The sequence below is a fragment of the Amphiura filiformis genome, chromosome 12 (assembly GCF_039555335.1).
Source record: "Amphiura filiformis chromosome 12, Afil_fr2py, whole genome shotgun sequence".
Lineage (NCBI taxonomy): Eukaryota > Metazoa > Echinodermata > Ophiuroidea > Amphilepidida > Amphiuridae > Amphiura > Amphiura filiformis.
This window is the reverse complement of record NC_092639.1, coordinates 62,603,456-62,626,417: the sequence shown is the minus strand read 5'-3', so window position 1 is coordinate 62,626,417 and position 22,962 is coordinate 62,603,456. Positions and strand designations below refer to the sequence as shown.

Here is a 22,962-nt window from a genome sequence, read left to right as displayed (position 1 = left end):
TTTATTTAACAGTCCTCAAAGTAAACTTTAGTAATGTAATGATTTGAAGCTGGGATGAAAATTCGACCATCATATGAAAATTTTAACCTCTCGTTTTGAAGAAATACATTTTTTCCCAAAAAGACCTAAACATTTTTGAGAAGAAAATGTAATTCGATGAGTCTGATGTGCTCTCATTTCCCATAAAAAATACTGTGCAAACGTTGCTATCCGTTCCCTTAAATTCACACACCCCATGTCACATTGATATCATACATTTTCTCACGCTCTCAATTCTCACAATTATTCAGATTAAATAAATACACAAAATTTTACAAACAGTCGCTTCTTCCTCTTTTGCTATGAGCATATTGTTCTTACGCTTTTATGATACCTTTTATAACGCGGAAATCGTTAAATATACACTGAAAGATTTGGCTGTACACTCATAGAAATGACTTGTTCGCCTTGTTGGCGCAATTCAAAAGAAGTAAGTTTGGACAACTCAAAAATAGTGTAAAACTTGCCAAAACAAAATTCATTTTAGTTATCCGAACTTTAAAAATGCTGAAAAAGCTCAAAAGTTCCGTCAACTAATCAACTTTGTTGGCATTACTTAAAAAGTTGATGTAAGTCGTTGCGTCAACTTTTTAAGTAATGCCAACTTCTGAATTCAAGTTCAGGGAACTTAGAAAAATAAACAAGGTTCAAAGAACCGATTTGTTGAGTTATTGTAACTCAACATGTAAGTTGATGTAACTCGTTCATATTAAGTTAATGGTACTTATTGTTTTTAGTTATTCCAATTTGGTACTTTGTTACTTAATTCACGTAATTGGATCATTTTCTGCACAATTAGCAGTATTCAAATATTTATTTTTGTAATCAGTGCAAAATTTTGTTGAGTTGTAACAACTCAATAAAGTAAGTGCAAATGAGTGCGACCAACATAATTATATCGAGTCAGCGTTACTCAAAATTGTACGCGTTGGCATTACTCGGAAAGTTGACGCAACGACTTACATCAACTTCCTGAGTAATGCCAACGAACAATTTCTATGAGTGTAGGGTTGATTATGTTTCTGAAAAAAAGAGTAGCATATATTTTTACTTATCAAACCTCCCCGGTCCTCCAAGTCACTATTCAAAGGTGCAACACATAACCGTTCTGAAAATTCAAAATGACCCGTATTGGACCAAATTTCATTCATGTCATTCAGCTGCGCAGATGTGTTTAGATACATGTATATTGGAAATATACCCTATTTTTTATTTCCAGTATTTTCTTGTTGAAAAATACCTTTTTTTTAAACAATATTGCGAACTTTAAATGTTTGCAATATCGCGAAATTTAGAACGAAGAAAGTATAAGACTGATGCAACCTCTATCATGTCGATGATATTTTTATTTTGCTCTTTAGGATTTTGATAATATGGGTTAACATTCTTCCAGTAGAATACTAGAAAGTATATAACTTGTAATATTTGTAACCAAAAAAGCCCTTATTTTGTGGACAGGATTTATCCATTTGATTTATCCACTTTGGCATCAATGGCTATGCCACCTACTACTAGGCCCTGGAACTAGGCCTATTGCCTAGTCGATTTATTTTACGAAGAAACTGTATACCTGACGACATAGAATGTTTTCTTGCTCTAGATAGTCTCTGTCGTCTTTTCTTTCGTGATCTCTCTCTCCCTCTCCCTCTCTCTCTCCCTCTCACTCCCCTACTCTCCCGTCCCCTCCCTCTTTCTCCCTTTCCCTCTCGTCTTCTTATTTGTCAACTGACTTTTTACTTTGAATGCATTCAATTCCATAATTTCTAATTTGACGCCAATTTCTTGTATAAAAAATGTCTTCCTTTACTTCATCAGCATGATCAGGTACATATCATTCATTTCTATGAAACACGTGGTCTTGAACACACACAGGCAACTGGAACCTCCTCGTACTCCTCCTCGTTCTCACTTCAAAGAAAAATAAATAAAACAATTAATATAACTAAGACAAAACTGTCTTGTCATTTGATTGGCCAATTAATATTTTCATATTTTTGTTATTTTTTGCGTCAGCTGCGAAAGATTGCGCTCGCGGGACTACATTTTGTTAATGTTCATGTTCCACTGCACACTGCGATCCCAGAGTGCATTGCGGGTTTATGGTACTATGTTCAACGATGCATTAGAGCCACAATGAGATGACATTTTCTTGTTTGCCTGCTGTGTTTGGGTTTTTTGGGGGGTTTTTTGTGGGGTTAGGTTTACTTTCTTCTTTGTTTGTTGGATAGGTGGATGGTTTCGTTTGTTTGTTTGTGTGTGTATGGAATAATTTGAAAATTAATAACCATGCACCCAAAATTTATTCAGGAATGCCCTCACTGAAATTAAAGAAGAACAAAGAAATCTACTTCTAGTATAAACCTACCCATATTGTACTTTCACTTTCATTGTCACTGGTGTACATCTATAGCCTTGTGTATAAGAGGAATTACCATCGATGATGCAATGCGCGCACTCGCATTTCGCAACCATTATTGATTGAGGAATCCTGCGAAGAGAAAGAAAGAAAGAAAGACAAAACAACATGATAACATCATCCTCGAGTTTTGAGAACATGTATCGTTTGATTCAAGTCACTAATTTACCATTTTTAACTCACAGATACTCAACGTGTTTATAGTGGGAGCAGATGTACGGTACATTAGTGTGTAATTTCTATCAGGTCAGAAATTGTCAGGAAACTTGCTCACTATAAACACCAGCCGTATTTGTATGCATCGATATCCTTCTAAACCAAAGGATATTGGCGCGAGATATTTGCACTATTAAGGGCTGGGGTATGAACGTTTGGACAGTATTTATTGTGGGACATTAGAGCACATCAGACATATCGAATTGAATTCTGAATACGAAGAATGTCATTCTGATATCAAATAATTTTGATTTTTGAAATTCGCAATTTAATACACATTTTATGGCAAATCATTAAAAATTGATATTTTGATATTTAACAGTACTTGAAGTAAACTTTATAAATCTGATGATTTATACTTATAGTGTATGTAGGTGGAATGAAAAGCCGACGATCAATTGAAAATTTTGACCTTTCGTATTGAAGATATGGATTTTTTATTTTCTCATTTTAGATCCCTTAACACAAGAGGATAAATTGTGTGCTGTATTACCGGAAGTACATCTTGTACAATATTCCTTGTACGTATACCGAAACTCTTGCTGTTTATAGTGAGACACCTTTACCGCACAAATCATGTACCAATTAACATTACCATACATTTGCAATGTCCCCGAAGTCACAAGGGGAATGTGTAAATATTTTGGCGCTCGCTATAAACAACCCGTTCAACAGTGTGATCATGGCGGCGCGGTGAACATTTTTCGTAGCTTCTGTTTTGATATCTCTTGGGAGTGAGAAGTGTTCCGAATGTCCTGCGCGCATCCAACGCATCATGATGGAGCTGCTACTTCCTGTAATACAGGACACGGTTTATCCTCGTGTGTTTATAGTGCAAATATCTCGCGCCAATATCCTTCAGTTGAGAAGGATATCGATGTACGGTACATATAAATACGGGGACACAACGTCCTGTGCAGTCAAGTCAAGTCAAATGACCAGTATTGCCTTAAAAATTGACGGATTGATTACTAATGTCTACACTGTCAGTCCAATTCCCTGGTCAGTCTTATATAGGCCACAGTGTTGTAATTTCTGTCTGTCGGATATCTACAAGGAAGGTTATGCACACAAACATTATGTCGTAGTTTTCTGATGGTATAAACATCTCAACTCTGTTGGAGTAAGATAGAAGATGAGGCCCGTTTAATTAAAGAGCTCGATCTACGAGCCTCTCCCTTTTAAAGGGATTATGTAATGTATTTACCTGCATGAATTGAAATCGTCCTCATACGTCCATGGACACAAACTCATGCCGTTGAGAGGACCGCCGTTCCTTTGCAAAACGTCGGTCGCATTACACTCTCTGACACCCTGGGTCCTATTCACATATGATGAAGAATTATGTTGTGGATGCGGAATTGTGTCATTACAGATTAGATGAATTTGAAAATTGTCCTTCATGCAAAGAAGAGAATTAAACAAGAAAGTTGATTGAAAAAATAGGAAAATGCAATACACACGCAAAACACCATAAATTGTTATCAAACCACCCGCTATTATATAATAAAGTTGGCTAAATAAATTTAAAAAACCTTTAAAAGGGAGTGCTCAGGCATGCTTGAAGCACATAGTTGTTTAATATAGACAAATCTGATTCCACGCATTCCTACACCTCAATGGCAGCGATTGAAGTGGGCCATCCCAACTGAAATGTGAAATGATGCGGGCTATGCTGGAATTTTCAACTGTGTTCCATCACCCGTGTGACAAAAGGATCCTGAAATTTTACAATGCAATACAATATAAGATTGATTTTGAAGCAGCGCTTTTCGACCCAATTTTTGAATAAATTGCCGTGCACTACAAGCAGATTGCACTAATCACCTGTGTATGTCTGCAAAGATAGATTGAAAACAATACCGCTCTTTTCAAAAATACTAATCTTACAGGTGCGAGTGATCAGCCTTCTATCAGACATCTATGGTTCAATGCATAGGTACCGGGTGAACGTTGTAGTGCTGGGCGATCTATTCAAAAATTGCATTCCTCTATTGCTATGGCAATTAATCCTGTTACATCATCCCTTCGACAGCGTATTGGGCAGTTACAACACCAGTTTGGTGAGGATGACCACCAGTAATGGCCGAATGTATTCTGACCATCACTTGGCTCGTCGGATTAGTGTTAAGGTTCCGTTTCTTATTTTAATTATGTGAAGGAACTATAAACCATCCACTGAATATACCGGGACAAAATTGACCACAATTTGCATTGGGCATTTTCCTTTTGCCTGATTTGAGGCTATGTGTGTCATAATTTTGACCCATTCTACATGTAGCCTTTAAGTTTAAGGCGCAACCTTTCTTACACTTTGCACGCATTTGTGAAGAAAATTAAAATAATACGTGTGAGTATAGAAGAATAAACATGGTAACAACAGTTGAGTTGGATGATATTAAATTACAACTAAACATGCGAATTCATTTAAAGCCATATTATAACATTTCTGTAAAAATAGATTAGTATTTTTTTTCATAAAATGTTAGCTTTTACTGTCAGATATGTCCCCTTTTAATTTTGAGCCGAACAAGTGAAGCATAGAAAAGTGGAATTTACTACTAGCGCCCATGCATATTACTCCCGTGGTTGTAATACGGTGCGATTCTCGGGGTGTGTGTGTATGTGTATCCCGCACGCCGTGTACGTACTGTGCATACGTGTTCGACTAATATTTCCATTGTAATAATAAAACGCCGGTTCCATCGTTTTATTCAAAATCTCGGATTTTGACAAAACTACAGCACCTAAAGTCTTGATTTTTGCAGAGTATCTTTATTGACTAAAGTACATTACAATCGTGTCAAAACCAGAATTTGAAAAAAAATTGAGGGCGTTCTCTTCAGGAAATGTTATATATAATATGGCTTTAACATAGTAATATTTAAACCAATTACATCCACTCTCCAGGCGCTACACCATCAATCTATTCCTGGTTTTATTTTCCTGGTAAACCTTTCAAGAAATTTTTAAAATTCAGCATACTATATTTTGATGATTGATCATTATGTTTATAGTTATAGTCCAATTTTGCTACGAAAATGGAAATAAACTTGTACTCCTGTTGTTCTCTACTGCTAAATTGGTAACAAAGGCTTGGAAATTAACTATTAGGTGATCAGACCAGACAGTGCAGGCATAGTCAATGATAGTACAGGGGCCTTAATGACCATCACTGATTGATGTGTGGGTTGGGAGTACCACTAGTCAAGGGGTAATTACAAATAATTGCGCTAGATTAGTGGTATTGGTTTTATTCCTTTTTCTTAGAGCAATTCACTCACTTGTAATGTTTAATTGTCATTATGATAGGGACATAGTGTTCAAATAGATGCTCACTCGTTTAGATGAAACGTTTTCTTATATTTGAGAGGAATTCGCATTTATGTATTAATGATGCATATCACAGTACTAAGTTACACTACACTCACATTACCAAAACATTATACATTGTTTTACGGAAGTTGTTTTGCATAGCTATAGTTCTCGAGTTGAAATTCAGTGGCCACTAATTTGTGGGTAAAGACGTTTTGGGTAAAGAAGTCTTGAGGCAGCCGTTATTTTTGTTATGACAAAAAATATTTAAATTCAGAACATATTATACTATATGGGAGTGGAAGGTCCTCAAAGTATTGTAAATACTATAGTACTATATCATTGAGCTTTCTTTGCAAACTTCACCACAGTCATATACTAGGCACTTGTATTTCGGTCCAGTGTTTATAACAGGCATGTTAATTTAAAGCAATAATGTGTGATTTGCATAAAAAATAGATTCCTATCTCCGGATTTAATGTAAAACCTTACATTTTACTTTAATTAAAGCACTTCAGGCTTAGTCTTTCACGTGGCATTTTAATATACCATTCATGCCATTGGGCATTACAATCATGCAAAAAGTAGAATTTCGAGACAAATTGAGGGTGTAGCCGTGGAGCAAATCACACATCATGGCTTTAAGTAAGTGATTGTTAGTAAAGGTGGACAAGAGTTTTGGATTAAATTTTGATGATTGACTGATGTAAAAATTATAAGTGACCACTGCACTGGACTTCAACTTGTGTGAGGGCAACAAGGTATAAAAGTAGACCTGATTTGGTTAATTTTGGAGAATTCATTAGTGGCCACTGATTTCGGGTCTTTTAAACTTCCAGATCACTTTGAATCTGTCAACACTCATGTCGAAACTAATTATCGTCCCTAGGTAAATACCTCCCCTATTGGCTACTGAACAAAGTTTCAGAAATAATGTCATGGGAAATGAGGCTACAATTTCATCTCTGCATCAAGTCACAGAGTTCACTGTTGCATATAGATATGAACTAAGTCATGGGGAGTGAGGTTACTTTAGTAGCTGCCATTAGACAGGAAATCCATTTATACTGAGATACCATGCATTCTCCTGCAAAATTGTTTTAATAAGGACGAAGCAAATGCATTTGCAGAAGTAGCCTACTTGGAGCTACTTCGGTTCAAAGGTCGAAATACTTTCAAGGTTCCAACCCAATGTATATATTCACTCAGGTGTACCGAGTGAAAAAAAAATCTTACCAACTGTTTTTAAAGGGCAGATCTATTGCAAAAACAAGTTTATCTCCATTCGAAGAGAATAATTATTACATTACAAGTTGACACTCGTTGCAATTTTTTATGCGTAGTTTGTGGACTTAACACGGTTTATAGTCTCAGATTGATCACGCTGAAATTCCAAGCTCAAAATATTTTTTTATTTTTTAGTCCAAAAATTTCTCATGATATTGATATACATATGAATTGTAATATCACAATTTATTAATATATAAAAAAAAGAAGCGGCTGATTTTATCCATATGTTTAAAAACCATTAAATTTGTAATACTAAATTCTGAGATTTTTTCTGAGAACAACAACAGTATACGTTCTGTGCATTGAGAATGTTTATAGTCCCTTCTCTCAAAGCAGGCACATCTCATTTCATGACGTTAACTTTTTTCTAAGTCAAATCTGTCTCGTTCGAAGTAAGTCATCGCTTAAGTTGGTTTTTGCGGAATATTAATTTTAAACGTCTTATTTTCTCAAAAAAATGAGTCATTTTCATTGTCTTCATAATATTAGCATGCCAATGATATTATGTTGTCCGAGCAATTATATGACCTTTAAATAAAGTAGGCTACCCATCAGTGGACGATCAATTCAGGCAACATTTATTGAATTGAGCAGTACAATATAGGGTCAGTCCATGTTAAAACAGACTGAGTGTACACCCACCCTCTTGGATTATGCTCTCCTTTGGCTCAGGGGTACCTTTCATGGACCCCTAGGTGAGGTCACAAGAAAAAAAATTCAAATTCAATTTCGTTTCCGAATGGCGGGCCATCTAAGTTTGGCGACCTTGACCAAAATTGGGAATTTAAGGTGTCCAAATGACAAAGTGCTCTCTTTGAGAGGCATTTTCTTCTTAATTAAATCAGTTGTGACCCTCTTTTTGAATGTGGTCACTCGCTGGCTGTGTCTGAAATGCCTAATGCCAAAAAAGATTGATTTCGGAATTTCGTTGGGATTTCAGAGGGGGTCAAAATCAGCACTTCATACTGTTCAATCAAATTATCTTTGATTTTGAAGGACCCATGATAATGCCACAGTGCACTTATAGGTCCTAATTATGTTCAGAATGGATTAACCATGTGCCAATGTCTATGAGCAATTCAAAAAAGAGACATTTCTAGACCCCCTACAGAATTTTAGGCCCCCTAAAGTGGTTCAGCCACAAATGGCGCTTAAAATCGGCAAATTTTGACACCTAATAACTTTAGGTGTACACCAGATATGAATTTCTAGTCTTTTGCATCTGAAAGAATGTAGTCTAATGTCACTAGGAACATAAGATTTGTTTTGTATTTTTTGTGTTTTTGCTCTAATTTGGAAAAACCCATATACGTTTATCAGCTGGACAATTGGACACTATTAAAGCTTTTCAACAATCGTTGAGTTCTTTGATGACGATTTGTCGTGATGTATTGCATACGGGCGAATATCAGACAACTACGCACCTTTGTATTGATTACGGAGGGTAACGTTAGCGATCTTTTTACAGTACAAAGCCGTTTTTGCCTTGCTCGCTCCCGCGCACGGCGAATCGTCTGATGCGCTCCAAAGGTTATTTAGAGATGGTTCATAGTTATCTGTGATTCGTCCGTATGAGATGCTCGCGACAATAAGCTCCGATTTTTCATTGCATTATAACCGACAAAGTTTAAAAGCTGATAGAGAATAGGTCTATTTACATGAAGGCCCAACACAGAAGTGCGTCATAGCGATGGCCACGTTTTATTTGTAATTAAAATGCGTACTAAGAGCACTTTTAGACAATTTAGTAGATCATTACGCCACAATATTTATATTTTGTCATTTGTGTAAATTTTTATAATTCCAAATTCGTATATTCTTTGAAGATTGTTTTGAAGTTGACTTACCGTAGTTGGACGGTTATAAGATCGCGGCATATTACGTCGTTGTCGCTGCTGTTGCTGTTGCTGTTGCTGTTGCTGTTGCTGTTGCTGATGTCGTTGCTGTTGATGTTGAGGTACTGTCCTTGCAGACTCTTCTTCGGCATCTTCACGTGTAAGAGAGTCTAGTTGTCGTCGTAGTCTGGGCAATATAGATCGTTCTGCAGTAGCTTTGTCATCTCCTGTCCATAGAGGAGGTTCTCCATTTGATTCTCTATCTGGTTCTTCAAGTTTGCTTACTCTTTTGCAACCAACCACAAAGCTAGCCTGAAGTAGATATACTATTACCACAGTAATGAACTGAAACATACAGTTAAAATAATTACAACATAAAATGTGTAACAGACAGATCGACACTACTTAATTACAATAGTAGAGTCTGCTGTTAGAATAGTAATTTATTTGCAATGTTTTTCACAATCTGTTTTATTTCTTTGCTAAATCTATAAACCTGTCGGAACTTCAACTTGATAATGAAAAACAATTTGTGTCAAAAATGTAGTTATTTGCAGACGATTAGATGTGAATGCCGATTGTTAATGAGAGATATTTAAGATGAGGTTATTCATGGTATTGGCCTATATGCGGAATACAAGTACAATGCCATTAGTTTTTCAAAATAAACGAAAACAATCTTGAGAGTCTAGCGCACTTTGCAAGCTGGTACCATTTTTGAATGAAAAACAAAATAAGAATATGCGATCTGTATCATAATGATTAGTACCCATCAGCATCAAAATTTAACGCAGATCTGTTCAGATGTTCAGTAGCATAGCGTCCCTCCCTGCCCTTCCAAACCAGAATCAAAGAGAATTTTTTGAATAATCTTATCAAAAATTGCCGAAAATGACCAGTGCCCCGTTCCCCATCGAATGACTCACGCTACGCCATGTAGATCCATTATAGTTGAATTAAGTTATAGCATTTGCTAATTTCTGCACCCTCTTGCATTGAAAGCAATGCAAACACTGCAAACAACAATAGCACAAATATAGCACCTAATAATTGTGATGCGATCAAGCAAAATCAGTCGGAACTCGGAAATATTGATTTAGAGATATAGCCAAACAAAGGAAATATTTCCTTTTGTTTCCTTTTGTTTTGGAAACTCTTTAATTGCTCATATCTTTGGAACTGGTTGTTCAATTTCAATGGGGTTCTCTGCGAAATGCAGCTTTGTAAATGCTTTTTACTATCCTATCAGAAACTGGAAAATTAATATTTCCGAGTTCCGACTGATTTTGCTTGATCGCATCACAATTATGTAGTTAATCAGTTTGATACTGACTGTACAAAATAATACATTCCCAAAGATACACACAAACTATAGATTATAATTAAGAACAATACTCACCAATTGTCTCCAATACGAAGCCATGTTGCATTTAAATAATCACGGTTTCTTCTAGTCGTCCTCGAATGTGTAAGTTGAAATGATAAAAATAATCTTCGTCGGCTTTTTATAAAGATACCAGGTTTTCATTTTTCCTTTTTTACTATTTATTACAAAACAATTTATACAAATGTGTAACATGTTCCTCTAAAATTAGAAATGACGAATTAACAAGATTTTCAGACAAATCATTGCCTCCTTATGATGACACCAATTTAGCGGTTTTTCTGAAGAATGGAAACTGCTTCCGTTTTCTACCATCTACCAGTCGATGGCCAAAGAAATGTTCATCATTATTATGTTTATCCCAAGTTCCTAATTAATATTTTCAATTGATCAAACATTTTTTTTTTTATCTCTTCCATTTTTCAGTGAAAATGTATAACAGTATGAAGTTGCATAGGCATAGAAAATATGAAAGCTTTGCCAATCATATTGCTCTCTTTATTATTATTAATGACTACGAAGTATAATTTCTAAATACATCCCTGTATAAGTGTTTTAATGACGTCCTATTTAAAGTAAAGAAGCTGAAGTAAGTAGGATCTCAGCCAAACCACATACTTGGTTTATAAATTAGAACAGTGGAACATTACTTTCCTGCTGTTTTGCAATATTAGTCGTAGCTAGTTAAAACATTTGCAACATGATTACAGGTATAGTATTTTTTACACGTGTAAAGTAAAAATATTCGACTTTCCCAATTGTTATATTTTTGCAATTGTTATTATTTACTTGCATTTACCTAAAGCAAGGTTGTTGTGGTCCATTTACGAGAAACAAAGACTTTTCAGCACAATTTAACCGTGTACAATGCGAAAACGAGTTTTAATATAATCAGTGATAAATAGTATTACAATTATTTGAACAACAATTCTTTTTAAACTTAACAATTAAAGGGCAGGTCTATTGCAAAAACCACATCATATCATTGGCAAGCTAATATTATGAGGACAATGAAAATGACTCCTTTTTTGAGAAAATAAGACGTTTAAAATTGATATTCTGCAAAAACCAACTTAAGCGGTGAGTTCCTTCGAACGAGACAGATTTGGCCTAGAAAAAAGGTGACGTCATGAAATGAGATGTGCCCGCTTTGAGAAAAGGGACTATAAACGCTTTCAATGGACAGAACGTATACTGTTGTTGTTCACAGAAAAAACTCCAAATTAAGTATTACAAATGTAATGGTTTTTAAACATATGGATAAAATCAGCCGCTTCTTTTTTTTATATATTAGTAAATTGTGATATTACAATTCATATGTATATCAATATCATGAGAAATATTAGGCCTAAAAAATAAATACATAATTTGAGCTTAGAATCTGAGACTAGCATATAAACCGTGTTAAGTCCACAAACTTATGTATCTGATTTCCCTGTATATTGCAATGCTATAGTTTCAGTTGGATGGAATATTACAAAGCAAACACATAGTAACAATACTGGATGACTTTGTTTTTGAAATGAGAATAATAGTCTGCATATTGTTATGCAGCATTGTTATGGTAAATGATAGTACAACTCATTGTTGCTAATGTCAAACTTGTCAAAGTGATTGTGATTGTATGATGACAGCATGATATAGTATACAAATATTGACTGCTATGAGGGGCATGGTTAAAATTATAGGCCCAAGGTGATCTCAAAACCATGACTATGCCCCGAGGCGTAGCCGAGGGCATGGTCATGGTTTTGAGATCACTGCGGGCCTATAATTTTAACCATGCCCCGAATAAAAAGCAATCAATATTTGTTTTATATACCAAATCTTAAGATTCTTGTCATCTGTTTGGTTAAAAGCATCGATTTTGTGAAGAGAAATTAATATTTTCAATGCGAACGGCACACAGATTACAATCTGCGATTTCTGCGTAATTATAGCGCGTGAAAACATTAACGCGTGCGTAATATCATTTTACGCTGGTAAAAACGCGCAGTTTGGTCGTGACGCACGTGACCGGTCCATAGTTCATTTCCATGGACCGGTCCATAGTTCATTTTGCGGGCATAGTTAATTCAATGACTGCTTTTTCAACCAATCAGATGACAGGAATCTATATATGAGGTATATAATGTCCGCTTCATTTACCTACGTCATCAGCCAAACGGGGGGAGAATACGTACGCTTCAAACGGGGGAAGAACACGTACGAGGCTGAACTTTACCCACACAGTTTCTCCTTTTTCAGGAGAAATACGCATAAAAAAATTGCAACAAGCGTCAACTTGTAATGTAATAATTATTCTCTTCGAATAGAGATAAACTTGTTTTTGCAATAGACCTGCCCTTTGAGACAACATTTTGCCACCAAAAAACGTGTAAGATTACACGTGTAAGATTGCATCTTCACGTGTAAGATTGTATCTTATACGTTTTAGATCTCATCTTATACGTTTTAGAATCTAGCGGGTTGCTTAAATTGACGAATCATATATAAAGAACCCATATTTAAACCTCATACAACCAATCATCACACGCGTATTCAACTTCGACCAATGAAATCTCGCCATAGCATTTCTTACACGCGTAAGAATTGTCTATTAGGGATGGACAGTATTCCAATTTGACTAGTACATACGACGAGCGTCGAATAATCTCAGCCTCCATATCGATATGTACCACGGTAGATTTCGCAAACGTGATCATATCACTTTCACCTCTTGAAATTAATTGATATTGAGTACAAATTGACTCCAGATAACTGAAAAAACCAAAAGCGCAGTGATTTATAGTGCGCTATGCAAAGGGAAAACGCCTAGACGTTGATCCACAAGCCTCAGCACACTTTACAGGTTGTCGCTGACCACTATGGCCCCACCTCATTCCATAAACCATTTAACAACAATGCAGGGACTGAAAAGGGGTAACCAGAAAGTGAGATAAATCGAGCTCTGACCATGACGGTCCAACAATCGGAACAATTCCTGACAGCGTTTCGGCATACAATACAGGACATTGTAGCACTCATACAAATTTAGGAAATACCTTGTTTACTATGTTGGTTACGAGCTCTACTTATCCTCGGTACGCCGCCAATAATATCGCGTAACGTCCATCACTAAATTCAAAATCTTACACGTATAAGAAGTCGTGGTGTTACAAATCTAAAACGTCTTTACATATTATTGGTTGAAGTTTGCAACGCGTAAAATGATTGGTTGTTTGTGATTTCTTACTCTGTGATTCGTCAACTTTAGAATCCCACTTCATTCTTACACGTGTAGGATGCAACCTTACACGTATAAGATGCAATCTTACGCGTGTAAGATGCAACCTTACACGTGTAAGATGCAATCTTACACGTGTAACCTTACACTTTTATCTTTTTTAATCATTTGCCATAAAATGTGTATTACATTGCGAATTTCAAAAAATCAAAATTATTTGATATCAGAAGGACATTTAAGAAGAAGAAGAAGAAGAAGAAGAAGAAGAAGAAGGAAAGAAAAGAAGAAGAAGCAGAAGAATATGAAGAAGAAGAAGAAGAAGAAGAAGAAGAAGAAGAAGAAGATGAAGATGAAGAAGAAGATGGTGAAGAAGAAGAAGAAGAAGAAGAAGAAGAAGAAGAAGAAGAAGAAGAAGAAGAAGAAGAAATAATAAAAAAGAAAAAAAAGAAAGAAGAAAGAAGAAGTTCACAATTTACTGGGAAATCGTGAATGCCTCACGAGGTTTACTAACACCAATCTTAAATTAGCTCCACCAAATCCACGAATGGAAAACAAAAGTAATTATCAGGTCAATCCCCTTTTTAATTAGTCTTAATTATACAGTTACTCCCATTCCTATATGGTTGCGTTGGTTATTCAATTACAATGACAGATATAGAAATGAACTTCTTATTACACATATTAAATTCTACGACTTCCTTTTTCGTGAACATTGCGAGGAAAAAATAGGCCCTCTATTATAATAATATTGTTTCCGAGTGGTGCCTTTCATGCCACTAGGCCAAAAAAAAAAAATTTTGTGTTGCCCTCAACCGTCCTACCCTAAATCCTGAAAAATCAGGGTCGCAATTTTTTTTTTTTTTGAATGATGATTTTACAGATTTGTTCAAAAACTCAATGTTTTTCACTTAAAATTAATATTTTATTGTAAGACTAGTCTTTAATTGTTGTCTAACAGGTATCCAGAAGTCAAAATTGACAAATGTCCCTAATTGAACAATTATTATTTAATATTTGAGGGGATTTTAAAAAACTGAAGGTTTAAAAAAATAATAATAATAATCCGACCGTCCTACCCAAATTTCCCATTTTTCCACTTGAGGGCAACACAACAATATTTTTTTTGGCCCTATTTGGGGTTCAATGTGAACCTTTCTTTCTATCATCCCAAACATTTGTTTGTTGTTTGTATTTTTGTTTGTTTGTTTGTTTTTGTTTTTGTTTGATTAATCAAATGCACCATCTTTAAGTTTGCACAGTATTTTTGTGGAACATACGAGCATCAAAAATATCGAGTATTCTGAGTACTAGGAATGTGCTTCTGATATTATATAATTTTAATCATAGTGGCTGATCTTCTTATCTTTCTGTAGATTATTCATTCAGTTGATAAATCAAAAATATAGAAATTAAAACAAATACTGGAACTTACTTAGACTCGACGTTTCATCCAAAACCATCGGACATCACCACCTGAAAAATACCCAGGATTTTGTGAATAAAATCAAGGACCTTACTCTGGATGATAGCGAAATAATAACATCCTACGACGTGAGTGCTTTATTCACATCTATACCACCGGACGCCGCTATACAAGTTGTAAGGGACAATTTAGAAAAGGATTCCAATCTTAGCGATCGCACTGACCTTACTGTTGAACAGATTGTGGAATTAGTTACGCTTAGGGGCGCACCATTAGATTTCCAGGGGGGGCATGGGAGTTTTTTGAAGAAAAAAAACTTTGCCCACTAGTGAGACGAAAAAAAAACTTTGCCCACTAGTGAGACGAAAAAAAATTTTGCCTCACTGATGAGTAAAAAAAAACAATTTCCCCCACCCAACTTTGTATAAAAATCTACATTAAAATTGAAAAAAAAATACTTCGCCGCCAAAGGCGGCAAAAAAAAAAAATGAGAATCTAATGGTGCGTCCCTTAGGTGTCAAAGCCACGCACCTCTCACACAATGGCAAATTTTACACTCAGCAATTTGGTTGTGCAATGGGGTCAAGTGTTAGTCCATTTGTTGTGAATCTGTACATGGAAGCATTTGAACAAGAGGTTCTGAAAAGCTAAGGAACTTAATCATATCCAAAAATCACTTAGCACCTGCGATTGCCCAAACTGGGCTTTCATGAAAGCTAAGACAAAGAAAGATCAGACCTTGGCAAGTACCGCACAAAACACCAATCAGATCACCAACTCAAAGCACGTCACCACACCTTATGTTGCTGACCTTTAACTCTTAAAAGAAGGCTCTGAAGACCTTTGGCATCAACACATCTTTCAAGCCCACTAACACACTCCGCGGTAAATTAGTCAAGGTCACGGACATCGACAAACCTCCAAAAGACAAACGAAACAACGTCATGTATGGTATCTCATGTGCCGAAAAGGACTATAAAGACTCTTATATTGGAGAAACTAAACCATCCCCTCGAGCTAGGATCGGCCAACATCACGAAGCCCAAAACTCGACGACGTCATCATTCTGAACAAGGAGGAACGCTGATTTGAAAGGGGTGTCAGGACCGCGACACTCAGGCACTTGTTGGAAGACATCTAGTACAGCAGGCAGTACATGTACAATGTGATTTTCTCATTTATAATTAGGATTACGTCATTGCCAGAGCTTGTTTATTTGTTCATTAGAATGATTGACAGCGGTGGGCGGACGTATACTCTTTGTTTTGTGAGCGGTACAAAAATGTGATTCTCTAATTAATTATAGGTCAAGGTAGGTCAATTCGGACCGTCTCTTCCTCAGACCTCTATGTAGGACTCTATGGTATCTTCTCATTACACGTTCGTAGTAAGACTTGGCCGGCGACGACTGCGGTATAGCATGGTATAGGCAGTTTGTAGTTTGTCTCTCACGTGACCAATCGACCTTATCAGTCACCTAAACGTAAGTTCCAGTATTTGATTTAATTTCTATATTTTGGCTGATCTTCTTGCTCACCTGTAGATATAAACTTAGTTTACGTATATTTCAATGGGAGTTTATTTAGTGATGTGCCCCTGCTAACATGGCTAATGCCTGATACAAATCTGTCCAATTATAATGACTTGGCGGTTACCCGTATTTTCGCCCTCAATTTGAAATTTGACCTGACCTTTGACCACGGATGACCTAACAAACGCAAACCTGTGCTTACTTGGCCAAAGTTACACCCACCCACAAAGTTTGAGCTCCATAGAGGCAATTTGAAATTTCTACCTTTTTTGACCTATGACCTCTTAACCGTAGGTCTGACAAAAAGGTTACCGTGGAAACTTTTATTTGTTAGTCCAAGGTCAACACATCCACCAAGTTTGAGCTCTATAGGTGCAATTTGAAATTAGACTTCAATTGGACTTGACCTGTTCGTTGACCTTTGACCTTAAAAAATATAAACTGGTTCTTCCTCATATCAAGCTGCACCCACCCACCAAGTTTGAGGAACGTGCGACCCCCAGTCTCCGAGGAAAGATATTGACACACAGACAGACAGACGCCCCGACACACAGACAGACAGACAGATTCCGGTGAATTATATAGTAAGATTATGACTCCAGGTAATATAAACCCGGGAAAGATAACAACAGAGAGGTAGTCCCAGGTAATTGGTCTGACTGTTATTTTTTGCCCATCGTTCTCTATCGTTCACATAATTTCACATACACAAAGTATTATGTTATGAGCTGCTCATGGTCGTCGAGGTCTTTTTATGATCTAATTTTGGTCAATCTTGATGCTTGGACGTATACAATCTTAAACGTCTAATAATTATTGAATACGCTTGACATGACTGACTTCTTACGACGTCCAAAATTGCAACTTGGATGTCCAAGATTGCATTTTGGACGTGCAAGGTTCGGTATCCATGCGCGTATTTTTTTTGGGGGGGGGGCCTTTGGGGGAGCCAGCCACCCGGGATCAAAGCAGGGGGCGGCCAAATCGAAGGGGCGGCAAAAGAGGGGCGGCGGAAGAAGAAAAAAAAAAAAGAATTAGTACAGAAAAAATAGTGGAAAATGTGAAAAAATTGTACTATACATCAAAATGTGTTGCTTTTTTATAAATCCTTTTTTTTTTTTAGCTCTTCAATTTTTCAAACGACCGTAAAAAATTGGGTCAACTTTTCGGGCTGTTGAGGAAGGGGCGGCAAAATTTGATTTTCTTCAGCACCCCGGGGAAGGGGGGCCACAGTACGCCACTGTAATATCTAAGGCGTCTTTTGAAGCTTCAAGCCATATAATATAGTGCATATTGGCTTGCGTCTTATTTATACGTCCCAGCTGCGTGAAGCTCCGCTCAATAATACATGAACGATCGGCGAACTAATACATGCATTGTAGGTGCTGGAATGAAATAGCAAAAAGATGTTTAAAATGGCGTAAAATAGGGCTGTGTGCTATCACCAATTTTGTTTTGCATTTATATTAATGAACTCGCCAAATTAATCAGGAACATGGGCGTAGGGCTTCGCATTTGTGGAACAATTAGGCTGCTTATTCTGGGCAGGTGACGTTGTTCTTATGGCTGACAATGCAGATGACCTACAAAAGATGTTGAATATTGCGAATTCCTTTTCCCAGACATGGAAGCTTGATATTAATCAACAATTTTAGTTGTTGGGAAAAGGGTAGATAAGGAAAAGTTATGGTATTTAGGTAATGAATGCATCTCTGGACGTGATAACTACAATTATCTTTCGGTTTACATTTCTAGGAATGTGTCTGATCATTTTCATATCAATGAAATTTTTTTTAAAAAGGTAACAAATTAATTGCATAAATCAATTATTGATCGTAACGGTGATTTCAGGAGGGTTTATTATGGCGACTTATAATACACTCAGAACTTTAGTCAGCAGTATGCATAGTCGCGCTAAAAGTCGATCGATACATGTTGAAATCAGCACAGTTCAGAAATACACCTTTTTGTTATGAAATTAATTTTCTCGGTCAAATATAAAGCAATATTTTGTTTCCTTCAGAAATGTCTGTTAAAAACATAATTCTTGGATATACACTTTTTTTAAATCCTGGTGTTAAAATTTACCCGTAAAAACGTGGCGTGGCTGCCAGCTATAGATGCGTTGACCTATGATGTCACATGTTTACATTCAGAACGCCCTATGGGGAGTCTATAACACGAGGACCACTTAAACTCACCCAATATAGGCCCTGCATGAAATTATTGACTGGCTCCAAACAAAGGATTTGAGCCGGTGTCCTTCACCGTAGTTATGCCGGAGTGCAGTCCATTCAATCAAATGTTGTCATAAACCTATTTGATCGTAGTGCATGCAGGGTTATGTGTGTGAGACGAACTGTCACGGTAGATTGCAATCATGCTTTTGTTGAATGCATTTGAGTAGTAGTCCGCCATATTTACCGGATGATACGTCACATGCAAGGCCTCTATAAAGCTATTGACCAATTTCTAGGGGTCCTCGTTTTTCAAATTTGGGGTCCCCGTTTTACAGATTGACCCAGGGTAATCTGTAAAACGGGGACCCTGAAAACGGAACCCCTATTTTTCTTAAAATTATGACCGATGAGTGTCTAAATCTCGCCAATATATTCACCATGGCGTCATGATTAGATCAATAAAATGAGTAAGAAGGGAACCTCTTTAAAGTTCGTATGAAGAGATTTTAAGTGGTCCCCGTCAGATTACCCTGGGTCATTCTGTAAAAAGGGAACCCCAAAAACAGGAACCCCTAGAAATTTGTCAGTAGCTTTATGGGGTGATTTTAAGGTGTCTCTGTTTTGGGGGTCCCCGTTTTACAGATTACCCTGGGTCAATCTATAAAAGGGAGACCCTAAAAACGGGGACCCCAAAGCTTTGTATGTTGGACAAATATATAAGAAGTCCTTACTACTTTCAGAAATTAAAATTGATCTAATTATGACGCCATAGTGAATATATTTGCGAGATTTGGACACTCATCGGTCCTAATATAGAGAGAAAAATATGGGTCCCCGTTTTACAGATTAGCCTGGGTCAATCTGTAAAACGGAGACCCCAAAGTTGATAAACGGGGATCCCTTGAAATTTGTCAGTAGCTTTATCATGTTTATGGGGTGATTTTACGGGGTCGCCGCTTTTGGAGTCCCCGTTTTCGGGATCCTCGTTTTACAGACTCCCGTGTCTATGACAGACCACATAAATCTTTTCAAAACCCAACTTTTAAATTTCCTTGTTGTTTTGTGTGATATTATGTATAGCTTGATGCATTTGTAAACAAGTTTGAGAACATTTTAAGTTCTTTATAATTTGCTTTCAAACCAAAGTTCTTTATAATTTGCTTTCAAACCAAAGTTCTTTATAATTTGCTTTCAAACCAAAGTTAATGGAAAAAAAACCTTCTACCACGTAGGCCTAAACTATACTGTTTTTTGCCTGGCAGTTTTTATCTCATACCAACAGAGGGCGTATCAAATGTAAATACATGTCAACTCATCTATAGGTCCAGTGTCTATCTGACGACGGTGATGTCACTTTCTATCAATTAACTATTTCGTCGTATATTTTAATTATTCAATAAAGTCAAATGGACTTTTTTTATATCACGAATATCCATATTAAAAATCCAGGGTAAAGTTAGGGAGTGAGGGTGAGGGGTGAAAAGAGGAGAAAGGCGATCGAGAGGGGGAGGGAGAGGGGATCAAGACAAAGAAAGCAAGAAGGGGAGAGAGGGAGAAGGAGAGAGAGAAGAAGTGATAAAATGTGGGCCTAAGAAAGTGCAAAGAAAGAAACATGAATTAATTAATTAATAATCAAATATAGAAATTGAACACATAACAGCACTAGGCAGCCATTCGATGATGCCAAAGCTTATATGCGTTATGTAAGATTTTGAGGGTTAAGAGCCAGGAAGCCTCAACTCACAATCACCTGTTTACACAAAATAAGCATAAAGTCACCAGGGCATTGTAGAAGATACAGTCCATTAATCATGCCAAATTTCAATAGAAAACAAAAGACATTGTGGAGGAAATATAGATTTTTGAAAACCAAAGCAAGGAGCCAATTAACTTTATGCTCATTTCGTGAGAGCTGGACACAGTGAGTTTCGGCTTCCTGGTTCTGAAACCTCGATTTGTTTCACAACTTAAAACTACCAAACACAAGTCACCCAATTTTGAAAACTGGACGTTGAATGTGCACTCTCATGAATATTGCCGGGGAATATTGATTGGCAATATTTTACAATACGTCAGCGCTCTAATCAGACACAATACAACAATAAACCCTGAAGTTCGTTGGTTGAATGGATGAAAAAGTAAATAAATTTACTGTTAATTGTCTCACTCTAATTAAGTCTCTAATCGTACGAAATTCGGGGGAGCTGGTCCTGACTGCGTTGGAAATTGTGCAAGGTTTCCCAAAGTTCCTTTACCATTTTAAAGTCAGGCTACATATCTAGTGAATAATATGAATGGACATAATTGCTTTGATACCTACCTTGATCAGTTTCTTGCCAATGTAGATGCAGAAAAATTCCATCGCATAATTAAGGGCTCGGATAGCGACGTTTTTACGTATCAGACACACCAACTTGCATTTTGAATATGAGGAATGTCCTTCCGATGTCAAATAATTTAGATTTTTTGCAATTCGCGATAATTCAAATTTTATGGCAAAGTGTAAATTGTATAAATCTAATGACATGTACTTAAAAGTCTATGTAGCTGGGATGAAAAGCCGTCCATCATATGAATATTTTCACCTTTCGTATTGAAGATATACATTTTCTTCCAAAAAGACCTAAACTTTTTATTTTTTGGGGGGTGAGGGGGATGTATATCTTCAATACGAAGGGTCAACCAGTCATCAAATATATTTGTGGAATGCTCTAAATCATGTATTTACTTGACTATCAATAATATTAAATTGTACTATTGCAAAAATTATAGGCCTCTAGTACACGTATTCTTCAGTGTCTTGCTGGCCAACTGTAGGATCTCTACATCATGGGTTTGGACATGTTTCGGTACTGACCTTGTTCCACAAGACCATCTTGACATAGGTTTTAGAAGGAAAAAGAGACATTTTGAAATGTTAAATCAAGTAAACGATATTTATCAAATTTAATTCTAAAATAACAACGACCAACACTCTTTGGCTTTACCTATGTAGCGCCACCATATGAAATTTTTTGTTAATATGTAGTACTTTCCACAATAGTCAAATGGTGGCGTGCTATTTGACATTATTTTGTCAGACGGCATAGGACACGCAACATGTGACGTTTGAGGCTGGCGAAAATGCAAGACTGACAGCCCCATTCAAAATAGACGCTTAGCAGTTATAAATTGAAAAACAACATACTTACAGTGGGGTATATTGTCGTACCCCCAACGGTTTTAGAGTAAGATAATTTTGCTTTGACACCACATAACAAATTTAGAATTGTTTGTGAAGATTTCATGATTATGTGTTAATCCAATGGCGACATCAAAAATGGCGATATCGCATCCACCATCATCTGATTTGGTCTTATTCTATTTTATTTACTTATTAATAGAAGTTTGATTGTTTCAAATAATACTTACCTATATTCTTTAAAGGAAGGTTTTATTTCAAACTTTAATGGTGACCCGCAGGTCAAATTGCTAGAATTGTACATTAAACACATCTAAACAGACACAATGCAATTTGCAGGCAGCAGCTTAATCAGCGCCAATATTGCAACATTGAAACAAACAACTATACAAACATCCAATCCAACCCAACCCCATCCCCAGTAGGCAATGAGAATAAAGTGCCTTGCCCAAGGACACAACACGTTGGCATGAGCGGGGCTCGAACTCGCAACCTATGGATTATGAGTCGGGCGCCTTATCCACTCGGCCACACGTGCTCTTGACTTATAATCCAACAGAAAATAGTTTAGTTATTACTTTTATTCCTCAAAAACATTGTTGTAAATAGCCATATTTGGCCTTATAAAATTATAATTATTTAAAATAAAAATTTATTGTTTTGGTAGGTAGGCCCCTCTAATGATCACAGAACCTTCCAGAGGTGTTTCTTGTATATTAGAAAGGATTTGGTTTAGAAAGCATCTCAAACATCCTAGATGTCTTTCTTAAGTAATTGTGGTAATAATGGCATGAATTCAAAACAAATTGAAGCGGTCTCAAAATATAAAGCAGAAGGGGACGAGAAACGTGTTTTATTTTTTACTTGGCCTGAATAATGCAACACATTTACCTATATCGTGTTTATCTTAGCAAAAGGTGATCACT

General features: G+C 36.5%; 1 protein-coding gene across 1 annotated transcript; it reads right to left on the bottom strand.

The window, feature by feature from the left end:
* Nucleotides 1-3,657: 3,657 nt before the first annotated feature.
* On the bottom strand, nt 3,658-10,534 carry LOC140166993 (uncharacterized). Its single transcript, XM_072190473.1, has 4 exons — nt 10,511-10,534; nt 9,124-9,456; nt 3,879-4,069; nt 3,658-3,721 (listed from the first exon to the last, which is right to left on the bottom strand). The coding sequence occupies exons 1-4, from the start codon at nt 10,532-10,534 to the stop codon at nt 3,658-3,660; spliced, it is 612 nt and encodes a 203-aa protein (XP_072046574.1).
* Nucleotides 10,535-22,962: the final 12,428 nt, after the last annotated feature.

Bases quoted from the DNA above. Each gene is read 5' to 3' on its own strand.
- LOC140166993 (XM_072190473.1), bottom strand. From the start codon at position 10,534: ATGGCTTCGTATTGGAGACAATTG. The intron at 4,070-9,123 runs GTAAGTCAACTT...CTTTGCATGAAG, and splicing joins CTTATAACCGTCCAACTACG to GACAATTTTCAAATTCATCT. The intron at 3,722-3,878 runs GTAAATACATTA...CCTTCCTTGTAG, and splicing joins GACGATTTCAATTCATGCAG to ATATCCGACAGACAGAAATT.